At 43.1% G+C, this 22,726-nt stretch overlaps 1 protein-coding gene across 1 annotated transcript in view; it reads right to left on the bottom strand.

Annotated features, from left to right (window-relative positions):
- Positions 1 to 3,455: 3,455 nt before the first annotated feature.
- The window catches only part of RDX (radixin), a 122,759-nt gene continuing 103,488 nt past the window's right edge, over positions 3,456 to 22,726 (bottom strand). The window contains exon 17 of the mRNA XM_047070638.1: positions 3,456 to 3,537. Coding sequence (XP_046926594.1) covers positions 3,471 to 3,537 — 67 coding nt within the window. The 3' untranslated portion in view covers positions 3,456 to 3,470. The remainder of the gene's footprint in view (positions 3,538 to 22,726) is intronic.

Below are 22,726 nucleotides of genomic sequence, written 5' to 3' on the forward strand. Positions count from 1 at the left end.
GCCGGGTGATTGTAACACATTTCGTTCTTGGAGGACTTCAGAGCCACTGTTAAAATGGCTCGGAAGGCACACTGTCACCCAATCCTCTGAGCTTCAGCCCTGGGACATTTGAGCCACCCCAGAGTGTCAGACATAGTGCCCCTTGGTGAATTAATAATGCCGCGTCACATCCCAGCTCTGCCCCCACACTCCTCAGGCTTCTTTCGCCCAACACTGGCCAACTCCAAACTGACGCTCTGTGAAATCGCGGAGGACGAGGACGGGGCAGGCGGGTCGTGCCGGTCAGCAGGGCAATTCCTTGAGAACCCGCTATTTATACACTGCCTACCGCGAGGATGCAGAATCAGGCCCCCCAGGCTGATGTTAGAATATGTTTATTGCTACATTTATATACAATTATACAAACAGCCCAGACAGGAGAGGGAATGTAGCATCGATTTCTCCAGACTCCACAGATGTGCACAAGTAAACGGAGCGGTATGCCACGACGTTTGCTCTCAGTTCGAAGCCAAAAATAAGTCACATACGTTTTGTGAAAAAGTGGAAAATTCTAGGAAATGCTCTCCATATATCCCTCCTTACAAGCTAGACATGCAGAAAAAAAAAAAAGTGGGTTCTCAGAAGCCGATGCCTTCAGGCATCTCTTGAGGGGGCGGTGCCTTGAAGACAGGACGAGGCGGATGCTTGGGGCCCAGGGCGCAATGCACAAATTCCCAAGTCCCGGCCCAGCTTCCTAAGGTCTGTCCCTAGGAAAGGCGACCAGGAGAGGGTTGGAGAGAGACAGAACAGCGAGCGAGGGAAAACCAACAGTAAACTGAGCCGTGAAGAGAACCATCGGCGAAAGAGCCCTTGGTGGGGGGAATTCTTGTCCATCCGGTTCCAGCTGAGGTTCAGGGTTCGGGGGGGACAGACACATTCAGAACATCAGGCACGGCTTGGTATGTCCTCATCCTACAGCTCGCCGTGTGTCAGATGCCAGGGACCTGCACGAAGACAGGGAGGGAACAGGAAAGTCAGGAGAGAAAGGACTGGGCTACACCTGCATATTGGCATCGCAGAGCTGGTGAGGCCTCGGACCTGGACCTCCTCCCACATTTCATAGGGGACACTTAGCCACGGTGGAGTGTGCTGCTGAATTATGGGGGGTGGGGGGTGGGGTGGAGCGCTCCTGAAGCCGTGCGGTGAATACAGGCTGTTCTGGGACGACCAGAAGGCAGGTGGCTCCGACCGCAGCCCCGCTACTGTTCCCATCTCAGAGGGAATCTAACGGAGCGGATCTCGCCACGTTCAGACCCAGGACTGCGAGGGGCGGGTCTGAGACCGCTCGTGTCACAGGTACGAACACCTTCGTGACGTGAATCACGGGAGAGCAAGAGGAGCAGGCTGGGGGTGGGGTGGGGGGGCAGGTGTGCCCAAGGGGTGAGCTCGCATTCCCTACACCAGCTCTGCCTTCCACACCTCAGGCCACCTCCCCCTCGAGGCTCCGGCATGAGGGTCTTCAGATCGGGTCTCAGCCAGCCTCCCAGGCCACAGTCAACCTAGCCCCTCAGACAAAGGACAAGGCCTGGAGGATGAGAGCAAGAAGTCCGGGAGTCCGGACACCCCAGACCGCCAGAGGCTTTGGGGAGCGATGGGCAATTTGGCCCCCTGGCACCTGTGTCCATGGGGCCTCTGTCCCTGAAGAAACCAGCCAGTTCTCACTTGTCTGTGACTGTGACTTGTACGTGAACCTCTGATTCCTCCTCCCCGTAACGCCACGGGCTGGCGACAACAAAGACCGCGTGAGATTTCTGCTGGGACGCCCTAAGGACAGCAGCAGAAGGAGCAGAAGACCACTCGCGAGTCCCTATCCCTTCTCCTGGGTCCACGACATCAGCCACAGAGGCCCCGGCACTTTTCCAAGGCCACCAACTCTGTGACATTTCAAGCTGAAGGATGTGGCGATTGCCAACTCCTTTGATCCTTTAATAAATTCATCTCGGGATAATTCAGAACTCTGTCATTTGATCTTGACTTTCCCGGTGACTCATGCAGAAACCTTCTCTTCCTGCTTCTGACGACAAGAGCACACAGTTAAACTCGCTCAAAGGATTTGCTCAAAAAAAAGCAAAAATGTTAACAGATGACAACCGGTGAGGGGACAGTCGCAAATCATCAGGTACATCTTAACTTGGGGGGCTTTTGCCCATCGGCAAACAAGATGGAAAGACTTACGTAAGTCCCTGCATTGGAAGCAACGGTTTAAAGAGAAGTAGCCAGGAAGAGAACTGTCTGTGGCTTTCGCTAGGATGTAAGAGCATGTGCGAAGTTGGGATTTTAGCTCAAATCCCAGGAATCAGGAATAGGACTAACTGGGACTCTATGAATTTACAAGCACCTACACCACTTTCAAAACAATGACGCATGTGCCACAAGCCTTTCAAGTGGACGTTGAAACACTGGAAACATTTGGGTGATGTCACAGAACGTCCGAGCTTCTTGGACGACCTTAAACTCATTTTGAAGCAATCCAAAATCCTAGGCCAAGGAAGCACATCATTTGTAAAAATTCTGGACCTGGGTCGAACTTATATGACCATTTTTTAAATCTCATTTAAAAAAAAATCTAGGGGCGCCTGGGTGGCTCAGTCGGTTGAGTGTCCGACTTCGACCCAGGTCATGATCTCACGGTTTGTGAGTTCGAGCCCCGCGTCGGGCTCTGTGCTGACAGCTCGGAGCCTGGAGCCTGCTTCGGATTCTGTGTCTCCCTCTCTCTCTGCTCCTCCCCCGCTCGTGCTCTCTCTCACTCTCAAAAATAAATGAATGTTGAAAAAAATTAAGAAAAAAAAAAAGAAATGGGAAGGGTCTTAACAGTCTCCGCCAAAGAAATTAAAGAATTTTAAAACAACCTGTTTCAAGGTAACCGTGTTGGTCAAGGACTTTTAAATGTTTCCAAATTGAGATCATTGCAGAACACGAACCTGGCTGATGAACCGATTCTGGATCTCTTCTATTCATTATGTATGGACAGCCCTTCATTTTTCAGTATTTCTGAATTCCCAGCAGCACACGGCATCATCTGCATGAGCTTGCGCTGCAATACTCACTCCACATCACAAAAGAGAACAGTCTAAAGCAGCCTGTTCCATCAGCGCACATAGATTACGGACAAAGTCTCATCTTATCCAACGTCAAAACTGTTAAATTGGAGGAAGATGTGCTTGACTGGCAAAGAGCCCAAGAGATGCAAACAAGGGAGAAAGAACCTTCAGGGCGTGGAACTAGATGGTGTAACGGTAGGGGTTTCTCCAGGTGACCTCCTTTGGGGATTCACTCCACTAGATTAATGGTTCCAGGCTGTGGGTGAACAGATTTGGGTCTTATGGGGTCCAGCCAAGGGGCGGGCATGGCAGGTGTCATGGAAAGGTGGGCTGGCCCTGGCCATGGCCGCCATTTGTACTTACCTAGCGAGGGAGGGAGCCTTCTTCCTGTTACATCTGCTTTATACTGCTTTGACAAGAACGCATCTGGAACAGTGCATACAGTTTGGGTCCCCACCTTTCAAAAGAGACATCAGGGGTTAGGAAGCACTTAGCAAAAGAACCCAGAAGGAAGTCAAATAGTACAGAATGACAAAAGCACCCTTGTCACCCCGGATTGGGCAGGGCCTCCTGGGCAACAAAAGTGCCAAAGCAATCTTCTTCCTAATTTTTAACTTTTTTTTTTTTTCCAATCCAGTCTTGAATCTCCACTATTACAATGTGGAAATAAGAATCAGGTGACATCTCCCTTTCACATGGATGCTAGAATTCTAATGGTTGTAGCAACTCCACACAAATAAATCGGTTTCACGAGAATAATGGATCCCAAAGTGTTAAAATAACACTGATCAGATTTTATATTTGATTTGAGGTTCTCTAGTGATTAATCTAGGCACTATTAAAATGTCCTTTGGCCACGAAGCAGACTCACAGACCTCCTGTGAAATCAATATGTCTTTGAAGAAGCAAATTCTCAACAGACTGTGCCTGCCTGCCAGAAAACCGGGGTGGATTAAGACAAACGAGAAATAAAAACCTCTTCTGTGTCCATGTTGGCACTGCAGAGGTTAAAGAGATCGGTTCCAGCCCTACTTCCTCTGGTCTGTCTCCTGCAGCTGACTCACCTTCCATTCTCAGGGATAGCCCTTAGAGACACCAAAAATGAAGTCACAGTAAATTCTACAGAGACATCACGAAACCAGCCCAGCTTATCCACGCCCCGAGTTCTCGGACTGGGGAGAACACTGCTCACAGTATGTTCTATGCTGTGGTTCAAGCAGGTAGAAGTGTAGTTACTGGCAATCTCTATCTTATACATCAGTCATGTACCGGAAGGGCATCTGTGGTGAGCTCTTTCCCATGGACAGCACGATATCAGTGGTAGTTGTTTCCAGGGAGTTTAAGCCACAATGAAAAACCGAGGCTTTGTAGTCAAATACAGTAGACATCCCTTATTTGTCAAAGCTAGTAATAAAGGAACACAGAAACCATGAAACTTATTAAAAGTCTTAAAATTTTTTCTGTAATACTTGAGCTTGAGGTTAAACTGGGCAGGATTAATTAGGTGATTAAGGAGTACCTGGAACCTGAGAACATTTCAAAGGGAACTTGAAGTGTTTTCAAGGACTCTGAAGGTTAGCAGGGCTGGTACTTGATTGTCTCAGATTTCATTAAAAGATACGTCCTGTATTTTTCCCCTTAGTTCCCAGCACTACTTTTACCATGGTTAACCACAACGGAGGTAGATTTATACTCATAAAAGAACGAAAGGAGAGACTGGAAGGAAGGAAAAGAAGAAAACAAAGGAAGGAAAAAAGGAATGATTTGCATGAGTATATTGAGGAAATTTGGAAGTGAAAGAATGACAGAGGAGTAAATGGGATAAATGTAAGGTACAAGGAAGAAACAGAATTAGATTAAATGACAGGTGTCAGTGATAACAGAAGAAACCACCCATACGTTTCCCTAAAAAGTAACAAAAGAGGGGCACCTGGGTGTCTCAGTCGGTTAAGCATCTGACTTCAGGTCAGGTCATGATCTGCTGGTTTGTTAGTGTGAGCCCCGCGTGGGGCTCTGTGCTGACAGCTCAGAGCCTGGAGCCTGCTTCGGATTCTGCGTCTTCCTCTCTCCCTGCCCCTCCCCCGCTCATAAGCGCTCTCTCGCTCGCTCGCTCTCTCTCTCTCTCTCTCTCTCTCTCAAGAATAAACATTTAAAGAATTGCTTTAATAAAATTAAAAAATTAAAAGAAAGAGATCAAGTCAGAAATTTCTAAATTTGCCACCAGGTGGCGCCATGACATTAAAATAACTTGGTTGAACACCCAACCCTTGATGCGGGTGGGTCTACTATAGAGGGGCAGGTGTCCACAGTACAGGGAGTTCAGGATTTGTGGAGCGCCAAGTCATGGGTTAGGACATAGATCAGATCAAGTTACCTCAGGACGGCAAACTTGGTTTTACAGTAGAAAATCTACCTAATTCAGTACGTTAAAAAAAAAAAAAAAGTACACGAACGTATTATCGCCATATACATTTGCATTTGATAAATTCTAAGCCTTATCTTTATTAAAAAAGAAAATCTAGCAAAATAGACGTATTTATATAAAAGGAAGTTTCATTAACTCAATAAAGGGCATGAACCAAAACCTAGGGCCAACACGTAGTGGCAAATGTTAGAGCTGTTGGAAGCATTCCTCTTAAATCAGAAATTCCAGTGATGTCCAACATGGTACTGAAATTTTCAGTTAAGTCAACACAGTAACGTAAGAAAAGTAAATGTTATACAGATTGAGAAGACAGATTGAGAACTGCCATTATTTGCAGGTGACTATGTAGAAAGCCTAAAAGATTTCACAGATTATTAGAAACAACAAGAATAAGCAAGGTCCCTGCACATAGGGTCAGCAAACAAAAATCAATTTCATTTCTATATACCAGCCACAAAGAGTTTTAAAATGTAACTTTTAAAAGTTAGTGAAAATTAAGTTGCTTAGTAATAAATCCAGCAAAAGATACACAGGACCTTAAAGCAAAAATTTAAATTTTGGTGGAAGGCATTAAGGATGATACCAATAAATGGAGAAATATATTCATGACTAGGGATGCTAAATATTGTACAGATGTAATTTCTTCCCAAATTAATCTAATTAATTATTATTAATACATTTCCAAACAAACGCTTTTATCCTCATTTATTTCCTTATTTAAGAGAGAGACAAAGTGCAAGCAGAGGAGAAAGCAGATGGCGGGACAGAGAGAGAATCTTAAGCAGGCTTCACGCTGACCATGGATCGATCCCATGACCCTGGGATCATGACCTGAGTGGAAATCAAGAGTCAGATGCTCAACAGACTGAGCCCCTGCCCCTCCCATACAATTTAAATGACATTTTTTAATTTTTCTAATGTTTATGTTATTTGAGAGAGAGAGAAATAATGTGAGATGGGGAGGGGCAGAGAGAGAGGGAGACACAGAATCAGAAGCAGGCTCCAGGCTCTGAGCTGACAGCACAGAGCCCAATGCAGGGCTTGAACTCATGAACTGTGAGATCATGACATGAGCCAAAGTCAGATGCTTAACAACGGAGCCACCTAGATGCCCCCAATTTAAATGAATTCTAATATTTATGTAGTAGAAAGGATATCTGGCTGGTTCGGTTGAATATGTGACTCTTGATCTCAGGGTTCTCAATTCAAGCTCATGTTGGGGGTAGAGATTACTTAAAAAAATAATAATAAAATTTATGTAGAATTTATGTAAAATTTATGTAAAATTATGTAGAAAAGGCCAAAAAAAAAACCAAAAAACAAAGGGCCAAACCTAGTCAGGAGTTTATTATTAAAGCAAGGTGGAGAAAAAAGAAAGAAAGCTCTGTCAGAAATTAAGACTCATTATAAAACTAAGACTATAATTAAAACAGAATGCTATTGACACAGGGATAGACAGACTGACCAATGGAAGAGAACAGAGACTGTACATGTGAATCCTTAATACAGGTAAGAAGTGGCAATGCCTCAATGGGAGAGGGATGGAGTATTAACATACCGGTCATCCGGATAGAAAAAAAAAATGGATCCATACTTCATCCCATACCCAAAGTTACTTCTAGCTGGATTAAAGACTCAAGTGTAAAAATAACCAAATGCTTAGAAGAAAATTTAAAAACTCAAAACTTTTAGAGAAGATATAGGGGAATACCTTCATGACCTCAAGGAAAAGAAGAATTTCTTAAACAAGACGCGTGCACAAAAATTGCCACAGATCACAAGGAGGAAGATTTATAAATTAAGCTACAATAAAATTTAAATTCGTATCCATCAAAAACTCATAAAAATGTGAAAAGATGAGGTAAAGTTTGGAAGGAGATAACTGTAAAACAGTTAAGTATCAAAAGATTAAGGGCCAAAATACAAAGAAATTCTGTGAAGCAATTACATCGAGATAAAGAAGCTAATAGAAAACAAGCAAAAAAAAAATTCACTTCAAGGAAGAGGAAACGTGAAAGGCGCATAAATATAAGAAAGATTCTCAATTATAGGGGCACCTGGGTGGCTTTGTGGGTTAAGCATCCGACTTCGGCTCAGGTCATGATCTCATGCTTTGTAATTTTGAGCCCCACATCAGGCTCTGGGCTGACAGCTCGGAGGCTGGAGCCCGCTTCCGATTCCGTGTGTGTGTGTGTGCATGTGTGCGTGTGTGTGTGAGTGTGTGTGTGTGCGTGTGTGTGTCTGCCCCTCCCCCGCTTGTACTGTCTCTCAGAAATAAATAAAACATTAAAAAAATTTTAAAAAAGATTCTCAATTATATTAGTAATCAAGAACATGCAAATTAAAAACACAGTAAGATACCTATCAAACAGGCAGAAGTTTAAAAATTCTGGTAATATCACATGTGGTAAAGATGTGAATGTATCTTTACTTTGAAAAGTAATTTAATGGCTACATAAACTGAATAATTGCCTCCCAACTAGGTCTCCGCCACCGAGATACTACTGCTTACATTCACTAGAGACATGTCCAACAAGATCTATGGCTATGTTGTCTGTAAAATAAAAAATATTAGAAGACAAATGTCCACCATCAGGGGAATGGATAAATGGTAGAGTATTCAAGTGAATGTACTCACAGCAGCAAGAATGAATGAACCACTACTATATTAGTCAAAATGCGTGTGTGTGTGTGTGTGTGTGTGTGTGTGTTAAAACTATCTGAAGTTCATATGCATGCAACGCTAGACATCATATAAACTAGGTATCATATTGCTTGTGGACACAAACACAGTAAAACCCACAGGGAAGTATGATGTAATAGGGGAAGGCCTCGGAATGTCAAAGTTACCGTCGATGTACTATTTTTTAAACTAATACATGAGTATCTATTTTATATATATATATATATACAGATCCTTTAACAACACAGGTTTGAACCCAAGCGCATAAATCCACTTACATGTGGATTTTTGTGAACGTATTCACAGTACAGTACTATGAATGTATTTCTCTTGCTTATGGTTTTCTTAACAGTTTCTTCTCTCTGGCTAATTTTATTGTAAGAACACAGTAGGTATACATATAAGACAAAATATGTGCTAATCAACTGTTTATGTTATTGGTAAGGCTTCCACTTAACAGTAGGCTATGAGTAGTTAAGTTTGGGGGAGTCAGAAGTTACATGCAGATTTTTGAGCAGGTGGCTGGCATCCCAGGCCCTCATGTTGTATAAGGGTCAAGTGTATAATAATACATAACATGTTTTAGTAATAATTTAATAATATAGATAACAAGAATGTATACATTCCTTTTTATTTCCCCTAGGCACATTTCTTTCCCTAACACTGTTGTAAAACATTCTCTAGTTGTTATGTGTTTAAAACCATCAGAAATTAATGGAGGAAACATACTACAACAGAGAGAAAAGCTATAGATTTTGGTTCCAGTTATCTTTGGTCTTTGAACCATTAGGGCTTGGAAGTTCTCAAAGAAAGCATCTAGGGAGAAAAGTCAATAGTTACTCTGAGGACAGTGAAGAGAAGCATTCACATTATTGCCATGGTGACAGACACTCTCACCGCAAAGTCAGGGCTTCTCACAAGGGCTGTCCGAACAGTTCAGCCTCCTCTGTTAAGAAGGCAAGTTCATGGAACCCGTATATACTCATTGAATCAACAACCTGGGGAGGAGGACCTGTAATCTGCATTTAAAACAAACTCTCCAGGTGATTCTGATGCTAGTTTGAGAACCACTGCTCAAAGTGCTTCCCGTGTATAGAACAAAACAAAACAATACCTTTCATTTCAGCAAAATGAGACCCCTCCATGATCAAAAAAAATTCTAGACAGTCAGGAAAACCACACCACTGGCCTGCGGGAGAACATGCATGTTTTTCCAGCCCTTGAATTCAGGGGTCAGCAAACCATGGCTCATGGACCAAATCCAAACCCAGCTCCCCACCTGTTTTTGTAGAGGCCATGATTTAACGTACATTTTTTTCAAGAAGAATATTTCATGATATAAAAAAAATTAAATGAAATTCAGATTACAGGGTCCATACATAAAGTTTTACTGGAAGACATCCTTGCTCATTCATTTATACACACCTATAGCTCCTCTTGTGCTACAATAGCAGAATTGTGTAGTTGTGATAGACATTATCTGGCCTACAAAGGCAAAAATATTTAATACGTGGACCTGGACAGAGAATTTTCCACTTCTGCTTTTGTCCAATGATTAGAATCTACCAACATAAAAGCAAACTATAGGCAATCATAGTGATAGCTTTTAAAAATGCAATTTTCAGGGTGCCTGGGTGGCTCAGTTAGTTAAGCATCTGACTCTTGGTATCACTTTGGGTCATGATGCGGTTGGTGAGTTCAAGCCCCACATCAGGCTCTGTGCTAACAGCCTGCTTGGAATTCTCTCTCCCTCTCCCTGCCCCTACCCTACTCATGCTCTCTCTCCCTCTCTCTCTCCCTCTCTCTCTCAAAATGAATAAATTGAAAAAAAAATTAATACAATTTTCATTTTAATACTGCAGGCAAAAAATCTAATAGCTTTAAGAATCATAAGGAAAGTTAAATCAGATCCATTTTTAGCTACAAAGTATATCAAATAACCCACATAGAGCATCTGGAAAATGTTACTAATTATGCTTTCTCTCTTCAAATATTCTAATAAGTGACAAAGAAGTGACTGATGAATTTTAATGAAACACTCTATCACACTGAGTTCTGAAAACTAATTTAGCAACCTCCTCCTCCAGACACTGACTCAGGTGGTTAACCTCAATGTAAGCCCGTCTTGAATGCTACGCAGACTTCCTTCCTCAGGCCTCACACTGTGGCGGCCTTCCTCTCTTCTCGGGTCTGCAGCTCTCCAGGCAAGAGCCTTCTTCCCTCTGATCCCCAAGCTCTTGAGTTGTCTTCCAGACTGAGTTTACTTCCTTTCACCAAAGACCTGCTCGCAGAGTTCCTGAAATATTTTATTCAACGTCTACTGCATGGCTGAGAAAGCCTATTTCTATCCATACTCATTTTCACTTCTCGAATTCATTTTCCTCTGGGTGTCTGAGATCCCTCGAGCATAAGCCCTCCCTTTGATTTCTAAGGCTTTGACACTCAATAAAAGGAAAAGGTTGCTTGCTCACCCCCACAAAAGTAAATCATGTATTTCAACTTTAAGTGATATTCACCTAATTTTGAAAAAGAAGCACTAAGCTCTCAGCAGTCTGGTGGAACCAGCCTGTGCAAAACAAGTGAACAAAGAAGTCTGGTCTTCAATTTTGTGGGGTCTGATCTTCAGGTTACTGTTATTCCATATTCACCTTAATATGCAAAGCATTCTGGGGTGCCTGTCGGTGAAGCGTCCGACTTCGGCTCAGGTCATGATCTCATGGTTTGTGAGTTCAAGCCCTGAGTCGGGCTCTGTGCTGACAGCTCGGAGCCTAGAGCCTGCTTGCAATTCTGTGTCTCCCTCTGTCTCTGCCCTCCCCCTGCTCATGTTCTGTCTCTCTCAAAAATAAACATTAAACATTTTTTTTTTAAATATAGAAAGCATTCTTCTTTGGCCTTTAAATTAGTGGATACATTCACTTTGAGTTACTCAAGACAGGAAAATCCGCCAAAGGGCACTGTCCTATAAACATATCTCGGTTGGAAAAGTAGTTAGTGTTTTGTAGTAAAAAGGATCTGGATGGGCTTCCGATTCAAAGAAAACCAAACCCAGATGCAAACTATGCCACCCCTGTGCCTTGGGGTAGGTTACTCAACTGTAAAATGGGATAAGGCACCTACCTTCAGGGACACCTGTGGCATTTAGGACATCCTTGTGTGGATGAGGAAAAGGACCCTCTCCTCCAGGCGATGCCGCCCTGTGTGGCCCCAGGGGCGTGTGCTTGTTGAGTTGTGGTTCACCCTGAATTTACACGTCTGTCCCCACGCTTCTGGCCCTGGACTTTGGTGAGCTCCTTGTGATCTGTTTCTTCCCACCTTCATCTCACACACCTCTGTCCTCTGGGGTCGCTCAGCTCTGGAGATGTACGGCCCTCCTTTCTGTTTCTTGAACAAATTAAGCCCTTTCTTGCCTCCTAATTTTGCATATGCTGTTCCCTCTACCTGGACCGCTTTCAAGAGAAGTCTGTAAATTGGTGCCCAGCAGACCACTTTGGACAAGCAGATAACGTCGTTGGGTTTACAAAGCATTTCCTACAATGTTTGAAATAGCTGGCATGTAGACTTTAGGAGCTTTTCACATAAACTTGACATTTCAACTGAAGTGTCTCAAGCATAACTCTTCGAATGTCCTTTTTAAAAAAGCTGTTTTCTGGCTTTTCTTGGAAAGCCAGAAGGTACAGCAACAGAGGGCCTGTTGCATCTGAAAAGCCGCTATGCTCATCAGAGCACAAGACTCCTGTTTATGCACAGCCGCCTTGGGGCCAGGGCACTCGGGGGTCCCTCTGGCGCTTGCATTCACATCCAGATTTAAATAAGGAAGAGGGGGAACCAGGCTTCTCTTGTTTCAGGAGGCAACTTACGTGCCACCTTGTATGGAGACTTTCTGACCTTCCAAGCCCCCATTACCACCCCCATATTTTCCCCAACTCAGTCCTGTGTTCCTTTCATCACATTAAGTTGATACAAATGTGCTGCTTTTATAGGTCAAAGATGCTTGGATAACGCCAATTTCACATAATTTAATTGAATGCAATTCACAACCTTGCAATTACTCTGTGCTTCACGTCCTTCTGTAGAAAATAACACCATTGGGGTAAGGACCTAGTCTTATTATTATATCCTCAGTGACAACTATGTACACAGTACCTGGTGGCTACTAGGTACTAAAATATTTGGATGAATAAAGAAAATGCAACAACTCCTCCCAATGGAAGTTCCTTAGCAGCTCCGGCACACACACAAGATCCGTTTTCACCCATCCTGAGGTCTCCAGAGTCAGCCCCAGTTAGAAGTAGACTTTCCTAATCTACTCAGCTCCAGAGCTGGCTTTAGTCCCAGACTTCCGCCTCTGCCCACCCCGCCAATGCCCCCAGTTCCAGCGTTAGAAATTACTCCGAAGCTGTGATTTTTCCTAGAACCCCTGTACAAACAGCACGAGACCACTGCTGGAGGTCCACCGAGGCGTTCCCTCAGCCTTACGAGGAAGCAGAGGAAGCCGGGGGGCGGTGGGGGTGGGGGGAGGATGACACTTGTCCCTGAGCTAAGTGCTGACAATCACAATGACCTCTGTGTGCCTGGAGGTGCCAGCAAGAGGCTGGCCGCTCCCTGGACCCTGGTATGTGTCCTTGTCTCATAGTCATGCCATCCCTTAACTCTTCTGTTTCCTTCTCTAGACTATGAGTTTTTAAAAATTATCTGTGAACCCTCAAGATCTAACTCCAAGTGCTGAACAGATGTTTAAGAGCGAATGAAATTATTCCAGTAGCTTCGGTCACTCAGGTGCCACACGGGGAGCCCCTGGAGGGTCAACGTGGACACAGATGCTCATTGGCTGGCTCTCATCTCATGGGCTCGGGAAGGGGTGCGGGGCTAGGGTGCACACCAGCGTCTGCCTCAGACACCTGCACTTGACAGAGGACACGGCGGGGGAGAGGAAAATGCTCTGTTTTCTGTGTTTGGCTGTCATACCTGTTGTATGCACAGGTTTGTGGGAATGCTTTCCAAAAGACACTGTACAGGTAAGTGGGGACAAAAAACTATTCTAATTCCACAGAAACGGCTCTTTTCAATTATTTGCTTGTTGCCGGAACCAGTGTGCGCTTTAAGTGCTGTGACAGGCCGCCACGCTGGTCACTCGCGCCGCCCAAATCCCTGAAATCCCCGCCCCGTGGTGCACGTGCAGCCCTCTCTCCAGGTTGCACCTGACATCCTGTCTCTTCTGCTCCGACAGCACCTGGGCTGCGGACCCTCACCAAGGTCTCGACCAAACCCAGTGTCTCTCCCTACCCTTTCCCCTTGGGAGGTATCTTCTGACATCCCGTCGGCATTCCAGACCTAAACTGTCCAAAATGACACGTCACAGGCACAGACGCAACTGTTCCCCTCACGATTTTCTACTGTTTCACGACACCAACTTCTGCATCTCGCACTTCATGCGTTTAAGATATAAACTGGCAATCCCGCCACAGCCGGGCCTTCTGAGCCTCCCCGTGCCGGTCTATGTGGTCCCTTCTATCCAGACAGTCTTCCTACCTCTGTCCCCCCTGAGAATAACTCATTCTTGGGGCGCCGGGGTGGCTCAGTTGGTTGAGCATCTGACTCTTGATTTCGGCTCAGGTCATGATCTCATGGTTCGTGAGTTCAAGCCCCACGTCAGGCTCTGTGCTGACAGCATGGAGATGGAGTCTACTTAGGATTCTCCTTCTCCCCCCCCCCTCCGCCCTCTGCCCTGCACACTCCTCTCTCTCTTTCAAAATAAATAAATAAACTTAAAACTTTTAACTTTTAAACTTGAAAAAAAAAAAGAAAAAAAAAAAAAACAAGTCTTAAAGATTGGCTGAGGGCTGGTCTCCCTCCGGAAGCCTTCCCCGGGACCCTCCGGCAAGATGAGGAGCCTTCCTTCTGAGCTCCCAGACGCCATCCACCCGATTCGCTTAACGGACAACACGAGCATCCACCAGGTGCCAATCACCACTCCAGGCACCGAGCACATGGCCTTGCCCAAAGCTCCAGCCTTCATGGAGCTTATGCTGCAGCGGAAGACAGACGGCCCGTGACTTACAACTTCACAAGGACGTGAGGGTGATACACACTCAGTAGAAACCACACTTCGAAATTTGTACTTCACAGGCTAGCACCACGCAGTACCGATCCTCTCTGGTGAAGCCGGGGGGCAGCAGAGTGCCCGGTCAGCCACGTGACCCTGAGGGTCAACACCAATAGGCTGACAACCTTTCTGTACCCACGCGACCGCTTCTTTTACCCTCGGCGCAGTATTCAGTCAACAACTGAGAAAGTCCACACTGAATTACAAAATAGGCTCTGTGTTAGTGCTGCCCAACCGTAGGCTAATAATGTTAAGTGTTCTGGGCATGCCGTCTAAGGTCAGCTAGGCGAAGCTGGGAGGTCAGGCGTATTAAATGCATTTTCCACTTGGGATATTTTCATCTTCTAACAGGTTTATCGGATGCAACCCCATCATAGATCGAGGAAGAGCTGCATTCAAAGAAACTACAGATGTTAGATGGCAAGTGCTTAGAGGAAGATGGTGGAAAGTAATGGGTAGGGAATACTGGGAAAGTCCCACTTAAAGTGGTAGATGGAAGGCCACACTGAGGGGACATTTAAGCAAAACCCTGGAGGTGGCCAGGAAGTAAATTATAAAAATATCTGGGGGAAAAGGCGTATCTGGGCCCTGGCTAGTTTAGAGAATGAGAGGGAAGCCAGCTGACTTCGATTCAGTGAGAGAAGGAGAAATTAGCGGATGAGGTCCAAGAACAAGTGACCAGAGCTTGGGCTCCGGATGCCACTGAGGTTACGGCTTTTACCCTGAGATGGAAAGCCTTGAGGATTTTGAGCACAAGTGAGAGGATCCGACTTACCTTTTTAAGACCTCTGTCTTAACAGACTGTAGAATAGCAAGAGAGGAATCAAGAAACCCCACTAGAAAGCTCTAGCAATAATCCAGGCAAACCCGGTGTGTGGAGGCGGGGGACAGCTGTGGAGGAGGCACAAAGGGGTCATGTTCTGGGTATATTGTGTATTTTGAATGTTGGGCCAACAACTTTGTGGCTGCGTTGGATGTGGGCATGAGCCAACAAGGAGTGATACGGGGTCGAGGTTTGGCCCCAACTCACTGAAAGAATGGGCTCGCTCTTCATTAAGAGGAGGACCCAGGCAGGGGCGAGTACGGGGTCCAGGGGGACCCTGAGTCTGGTGTGACATAGGGAGTTTGGCGTGTTCATTAGGTATCAAAGTGGAAACACCAGGCAGACGGTTGGATACACGCATCCAAAGTTCAGAAGAGGTTCTGGCTGAAGACTTAAGTTTTCAGCATACTGATGGTATTTAAGGCAGAACAGTGGATGGAGTCCTTATGAGATCCAGGTGTACCCAGGGAAGGGCTGGGCCTGGGGACACCCCAACACTGGGAGGCTGAGAAGGGGTTATCCATCAGGCATAAGCACACATCAATTATTGATTTTGTCTACTGGCAGTGAACAGTAACTATCTCTTACTTAGGACGGACCATGTTTCTTTTTATCTCCGCATACTGAGCACAAGGCCCGAGCAATACTTTCTAAGAGAATCACAAGTACACTCCTTAAAGGGCAAACTGAAGCATTAAAAACAGAATTCAAAGCACATGGGTATAAATACTAATATCCACAATACTGACAGATGAACAAAAATATGATGAAATAGAGAACTTACCATTTATCAACATCTTTAATATGCCAGGGAATAAGCCAAATATTCCCTGTGTATTATAATCAATGCCCACAAGACTGGAGAGTGTTCCTCCCATGTAACAGACAAGAAAGCTTAGGCTCCAAATGGGTGAGTGGTGTCCCGGGGCCACAAAGCTAGTATGTGGCTGGGCCATTCAAACCAGATGTGAGCCTCCCCTAAGCCCTACAGCTGCCTGCTCATAGCTCTTTGCATCTTTCCTCAACACTCTTAGAGGGCCAGTCACACGGGTTATGGAGCTAATGTACTTCAAACAGGCAAAACCTGGATCTAAGCATCTTCCATAAAAAGGAAAACATCTGCTGAAGAAGCCAGAAAATGTGGGAAAGGGTCCGTGTGCCCCAAGACCAAGAGGAACAGGGGGCTACAGGGTCATCGGACTACTGACAGTCTCTGAGAACACCTAGGACTCCGCACAATCGGATGGCAGGGCCAGGACTCCGCGGCACGGGCAGCATACAGAGCAACGGAAACTGGTGACCACTGTAGACCTCTGAGCCTTTCTGAGAAATCAGCCTAGAATTTAGTGTGAATCTAGGGAAAAGGGGGAGAGAGGGAGACCACAAACCACTACGATCAAGGTTTCTTCTCTCTGATTAACATGAAACAGCATTAACCCTTTTGAAACACATTTAGGCTCTATACCTGCCCTCCCCCACAATTATTTGTGGCCCAAGAAAATCATTTCAGAACTAGGTCAAATTTAGAGGCATAAGAGCAGTATGTGATCTAAAGAGAAAGCTGTGAAGTCAAAGGACATTTTAACTTCAGAAAGATCACGTTAGTAGCACTGAAATAAGGAAAGACTACACTTACGTTGTAGCTTCAAAGAGGTTATGTTCGAAAAACACTAAGTTGATCTACCCCCTTAAAATTAAAAACAAAAACAAAAACAAAAACCCTTGCAGAATCAAATTTCTTCGTTAATATTTTTGCTATTTTTGTGGGGTGATGTGGTAAATAAAGCACTTATTATTAAGTGTTTCACAATGACCTGAGCTTGTCATTTCCTGTTTTTAATTTTTTTTTTTTTTTTTATTGCGTAGAGAGAACGTGAGCAGGGGAGAGGGGAGAAGAAGGGAGAGAGAATCTTCAGCAGGCTGCATGCTCAGCACGGAGCCTGACGTGGGGCTCGACCTACAACCCTGGGATCATAACCTAAGCTGAAACCCAGAGCTGGGCACTCAACCAACTGTTGCTGTTTTAACACAAGGCGGCAAACGAAAATTTGAACCACTGAAGAAACGGTGGCAACCGAAAGAAATTAAGAACCAAAAGACTATCAACGTACATTTAGGAAACCCCACCCTACTGATTCTTTTATAGTAACATTTTCTGATTACAGAATTTGAAGAAGTCAGGTAAGTTTTAATGACTGACAGATTTTTGTCACTTGGGCCCTCAAAAGTGACATTATCACTACGTCACCTTTTAAGTAAACTTGATATGCAGAAATCCAACTGATGGAGACGTGTCTGTTTTTCTATTAAAGGTGCTTCCATAAGCATGTGTTACTATTTAAATTTGTTAAATGTAAAAAACACACAACATTTAAGTAAAAAATTTCCTGTATTTTTGGAATACCTAAAATATAAAAAAAATCATATGTAGACTTACCTCATCCCCTAGACTGTAACACAATTTCTTAGGAACAAACAAGCAAAGTGGCACCTGGGGGGCTCAGTCAGCAGAGCATCCAACTTCGGCTCAGGTCATGACCTCCCGGTCTGTGAACTTGAGCCCTGCATCAGGCTGTTTGCTGTCAGCGCAAAGCCCGCTTCGGATCCTCTCTGTCCCACTCTCTCTCTATCCCTCCCCCCGCTTGTTTGATCTCTCTCTCTCTCAAAAAGAAAAAAAAAAAGCCTCTTGTGGTTTCCCTCTCCTCTTAAAAAAAAAAACAAACACACACAAGCAGTGTTTCTACAAGACTATGGCGTATTGTTTGTAACAGCAAAGGATTGGTAAAGACATAAAAATTCATCAGAAGTTAAGGAACATCCATAAATTAAATGCAATGGTATTTTTGTACTGCTGTGTGAGGATTTCCAAACTACAACGTTCAGTGAAAGAAGTGCAAAACCATGTGTACGGACAACAGAAAGCCCATAATATACGCACGTGGGTACGTGCACAGGTGTTCTCCAGCAGGAGGCACAGGTGCACAGCCACCTCTGGGAGTAGGTGGAAGACCAGAGGACAGGGAAAGAAGGCTTGTATTTTTTAGTGTTATTCTATTGTATCTATTGACTTTTGTTTCACGTTTCATGTACCACTTATCTTTTAGAATTTTGATGATTTAACGGAGTTATTTTTTTTAATGAGGCTTTAGCCACAGAGTAGCCAAGTAGAGCCTACAAGTACTTTCAGAATTTCACAACTTCAGCACATCATCTGATACTATTTGAAGCCAAAGAAAAGCACACTTTTCCTAAAAAAAATTTGCAATTTCATACCTAGTTTTCTAGATTAAAAAAAAAACAATTTTCTGGAGCACCTGGGTGACTCAATCAGTTAAGTGTCTGACTCTTGATATCAGCTTAAGTCATGATCTCGTGATTCTTGAGTTTGAGCCCCGTGTCGGGCTCTGCGCTGACAGTGTAGAGCCTACTTGGGATTCTCTCTCTCCCCTCTCTCTGCCCTTCCCTAACTCTGTCAAAAATAAATAAACTTAAAAAAATACATAAATAAAAATAAATAAAAACAATTTTCTTTAAGCATAGATGAAAAATTATTTTTTAATTACAAAGGAGGGAATTTGGCAATAACTTGATCATTTTAATGCTTAAAAAGGAATCTCCAAAGAAAAATAACCAAAAAATCCTTAACCCGTTTTCTGATGCTTTGCTATGACACAAGCTATTACCATATAAACTAAAAAAAAAAAAAAAAAAAACCACAATTAATCAGTGTTTCACAAGGAAATGCTACCTGTAATGCTTGAGGTAATATATCTCCTAAAATTTACTTAAGCTAAAAAAAACTTTTTGTACTAAACAATGCTAAGCTTCACGACAGGGATGTCCACTCTCACCACTGTTATTCAACATAGTACTGGGAGTCCTAGCCTCAGCAATCAGACAACACAAAGAAATAAAAGGCATCCAAATCAGCAAGGACATAGTCAAACTTTCACTCTGCACAGATGACACGATACTTTATGTCGAAAACCCAAAAGATTCCACCAACAAACTGCTAGAACTGATTGATGAATTCAGCAAAGTCACAGGATATGAAATCAATGCACAGAAATTGGTTGCATTTCTCCACACCAATAAAGCAGCAGCAGAAAGGGAAATCAAGGAATCTATCCCATTTATAATTGCACCAAAAACCATAAAATACCTAGGAATAAACCCAACCGAAGGGGTGAAAAACCTATACACTGAAAACTATGGAAAGCTTATGAAAGAAATTGAAGACACACACAAAAAAGGGAATAATATTCCATGCAAATGGATTAGAAGAATATTGTTAAAATGTTGATATTACCCAAAACAACCTACATATTCCGTGCAATACTTATCAAAATAACACCAGCATTCTTCACAGAGCTAGAATAAACGATCCTAAAATTTGTATGGAACGAGAAAAGACCCTGAATAGCCACAGCAATCTTGAAAAAGAAAACCAAAGCAGGAGGCAGGACAATCCCGGACTTCAAGCTGTATTACAAAGCTGTAATCATCAAGACAGTATGCTACTGGCACAAGAACAGACACTCAGATCAATGGAACAGAATAGAGAACCCACAAATGGACCCGCACACGTATGACCAACCAATCTTTGACAAAGCAGGAAGGAATATTCAATGGAATAAAGACAGTCTCTTCAGCAAGTGGTGCTGGGAAAACTGAACAGCGACATGCAGAAGAATGAACCTGGACCACTTTCTTACACCCTACACAAAAATAAACTCAAAGTGGATAAAAGACTTCCACATCAGACAGGAAGCCATGAAAATCCTAGAGGAAAAAGCAGGCAAAAACCTCTTTGACCTTGACCACAGCAACTTCTTACTCAACACATCTCCAGAGGCAAGGGAAACAAAAGCAAAAATGAACTACTGGGACCTCACCAAGATAAAAAGCTTCTTCATGGTGAAGGAAACAATCAGCAAAACTAAAAGGCAACTGATGGAATGGGAGAAGATATTTGCAAATGACATATGAGATAAAGGGCTAGTAGCACAAATCTATAAAGAACTTATCAAACTCCACACCCAAAAAACAAATGAAGAAATGGGCAAAAGACAAAAATAGACACTTTTCAAAAGAAGACATCCAGATGGTAACAGACACATGAAAAAATGCTCCACATCACTCATCATCAGGGAAATACAAATCAAAACCACAATGAGATACCACCTCACACCTGTCAGTATGGCTAACATCGACAACTCAGGCAACAACAGATGTTGGCGAGGATGCAGAGAAAGAGGAACACTTTTGTACTGCTGGTGGGAATGCAAACTGGTGCAGCTACTGTGGAAATCAGCATGGAGGTTCCTCAAAAAAACAGAACTACCCTACCATCCAGCAATTGCACTAGTACCTAATTTATTCAAAGGATACAGGAGTGCTCTTTCCAAGGGGCACATGCACCCCCATGTTTATAGCAGCACTACTGACGGTAGCCAAAGTATAGAAAGAGCCCAAATGTATTGACTGATGAATGGATAAAGATGTGTGTGTGTGTGTATGTTATGTGCGCACGCGCGCACACACACACACACACACACACACACACACACAATGGAGTATTACTCAGCTATCAAAAAGAATGAAATCTTGTCATTTGCAACTTTGTAAACGGAACGAGAGTGTATTATCCTAAGCGAAATTAGACATATATCATATGGCTTCACTCATATGTGGAATTTAAGATACAAAACAGATGAACAGAAGGGAAAGGAAGCAAAAATAATATAAAAACAGGGAGGGAACAAAAGATATATATATATATATATGTATATGTACACATACATGCACACACATACATACAGATATGACACTTTTCAAAAGTGTATGTCACTTTTGTGTATATCAAAAGTGTGTGTGTGTGTATATATATGTATATATGTATATGTATATATATATACACACACACACACATACAAACTGAGGGTTGCTGGAGGGGTTGTGGGTGGAGCTGGGCTAAATTGGCAAGGGGCATTGAGGGGGATACTTGTTGGGATGAGCACTGGGTGTTATATGTAGGGGATGAATCACTGGATTCTACTCCTGAAATCATTGCACTACTATATGCTTACTTGGATATAAATTAAAAAAAAAATTCTATACCAATTTTTTTTTGCTTTAGGCTTTAATTGAATTCCTCACCATAAATCTTTTTCGAGTGCTTTATTACTAGAATATTGTCCAACATATTCCTTGCTGTATTTGTTTACTATAGTTTGAAAATTTCCTACTCTGATTATACTGTATATTTATTTTAATTGGAGTGATTTTAAATATTGTGTATGATGGGGCGCCTGGGGGGGGGGCTCAGTCGGTTAAGCATCTGACTTCAGCTCAGGTCATGATCTCACGGCTCATGAGTTCAAGCCCCGCATCAGGCTTTGTGCTGACAGCTCAGAGCCTGGAGCCTGCTTCGAATTCTGTGTCTCTGTCTCTGCCCCTTCCCTGCTCATGCTCTGTCTCTCAGAAATAAACATTAAAAAAAATTTTTTTTTAAATATTGTGTATGATGGGCTTTGATCATACCACTATAAATTTATTTCACTCCTATCCTTTAGAGATACTTCTGATCTCTACTTATTTAAGCTTTCATTTATATACCTATTTTTTATTCTCATTTATTCTTGATGACATTTGTGATTCAGTATTTGAGGGTTGTTTTTTTGTTTTTTTTCATATAAGCCAAAACACTTCTGCTAAATGGCTGAAAAAGACCAAATCACCTCACTGCACTCTCCTAGTCTTCATAAAGCTCAAGTATTTCTTCACTACATGAGCAAATATTTTTTCACATAAACAGCAGAGTTAAGAATGAGTGATTTTACTTAACGTTCAGTTTAGCATAACTTGTAAAGAAGGAACTGACTTTTGATAGATGACACAAACTGAAAATAAAATTTAATTTATAAGTTAAAAATATACTAGGTTTAATGGCAAGTTAAATACAGTAGTTAACAGCCATACGAAAACTTTAATGTTAAATTATGTATCAATACTGGCTATTCTAATATAAACCATTATTAATAAGGTTGCTTATGCTCAATAAACTTTAAGAAAATCAGACCCATTTACATTTGACTTTAAGGAATATGCAACTCCTCAGTGGCAGAGAAGCTAACAAACGTAAAATATTAGCCAGCCTGCCTAGTGATGAACTGCTAACTTTCAATGCTCCCTGGCTGCTGTCATTGTACAAAAGACGAGAACACTTCCTGACCAGATCACTCAAATCCATGCCATGCTTCTTGTTTGCTAATTAGCACCTAATTAGCTAATTAGGTGACCTCTAACTTAAATCCTAACTAACCCCTGCACATTTTATCACACTTTTTCTTCTGGTATTTACTTTATACATCTTAATTTGGGTCTATGTCTCAACTCCGTGACTTAACTACAATTTCCACAACAGAGTCAAAGGGTTATCATCCATGCCCTGAAGTCTAACAGTGCTCTGCACAAACAGCAAACAGCAATTCCTCTGCAAACCCCTGGGTGTGAATGTGTAGGTCTGTCTGTCCGTATTAGTCTTACCACTTTGTGGAAAAAGCCACGCCTCCTCGTCTCCCATTCAGCATGTCTTTCATGACACCCTTGA

This window comes from Lynx rufus, unplaced genomic scaffold (assembly GCF_022079265.1).
Source record: "Lynx rufus isolate CCGP_SWC_20201006 ecotype Redwood Valley unplaced genomic scaffold, mLynRuf1.p SCAF_9, whole genome shotgun sequence".
Taxonomy (NCBI): Eukaryota; Metazoa; Chordata; class Mammalia; order Carnivora; family Felidae; genus Lynx; species Lynx rufus.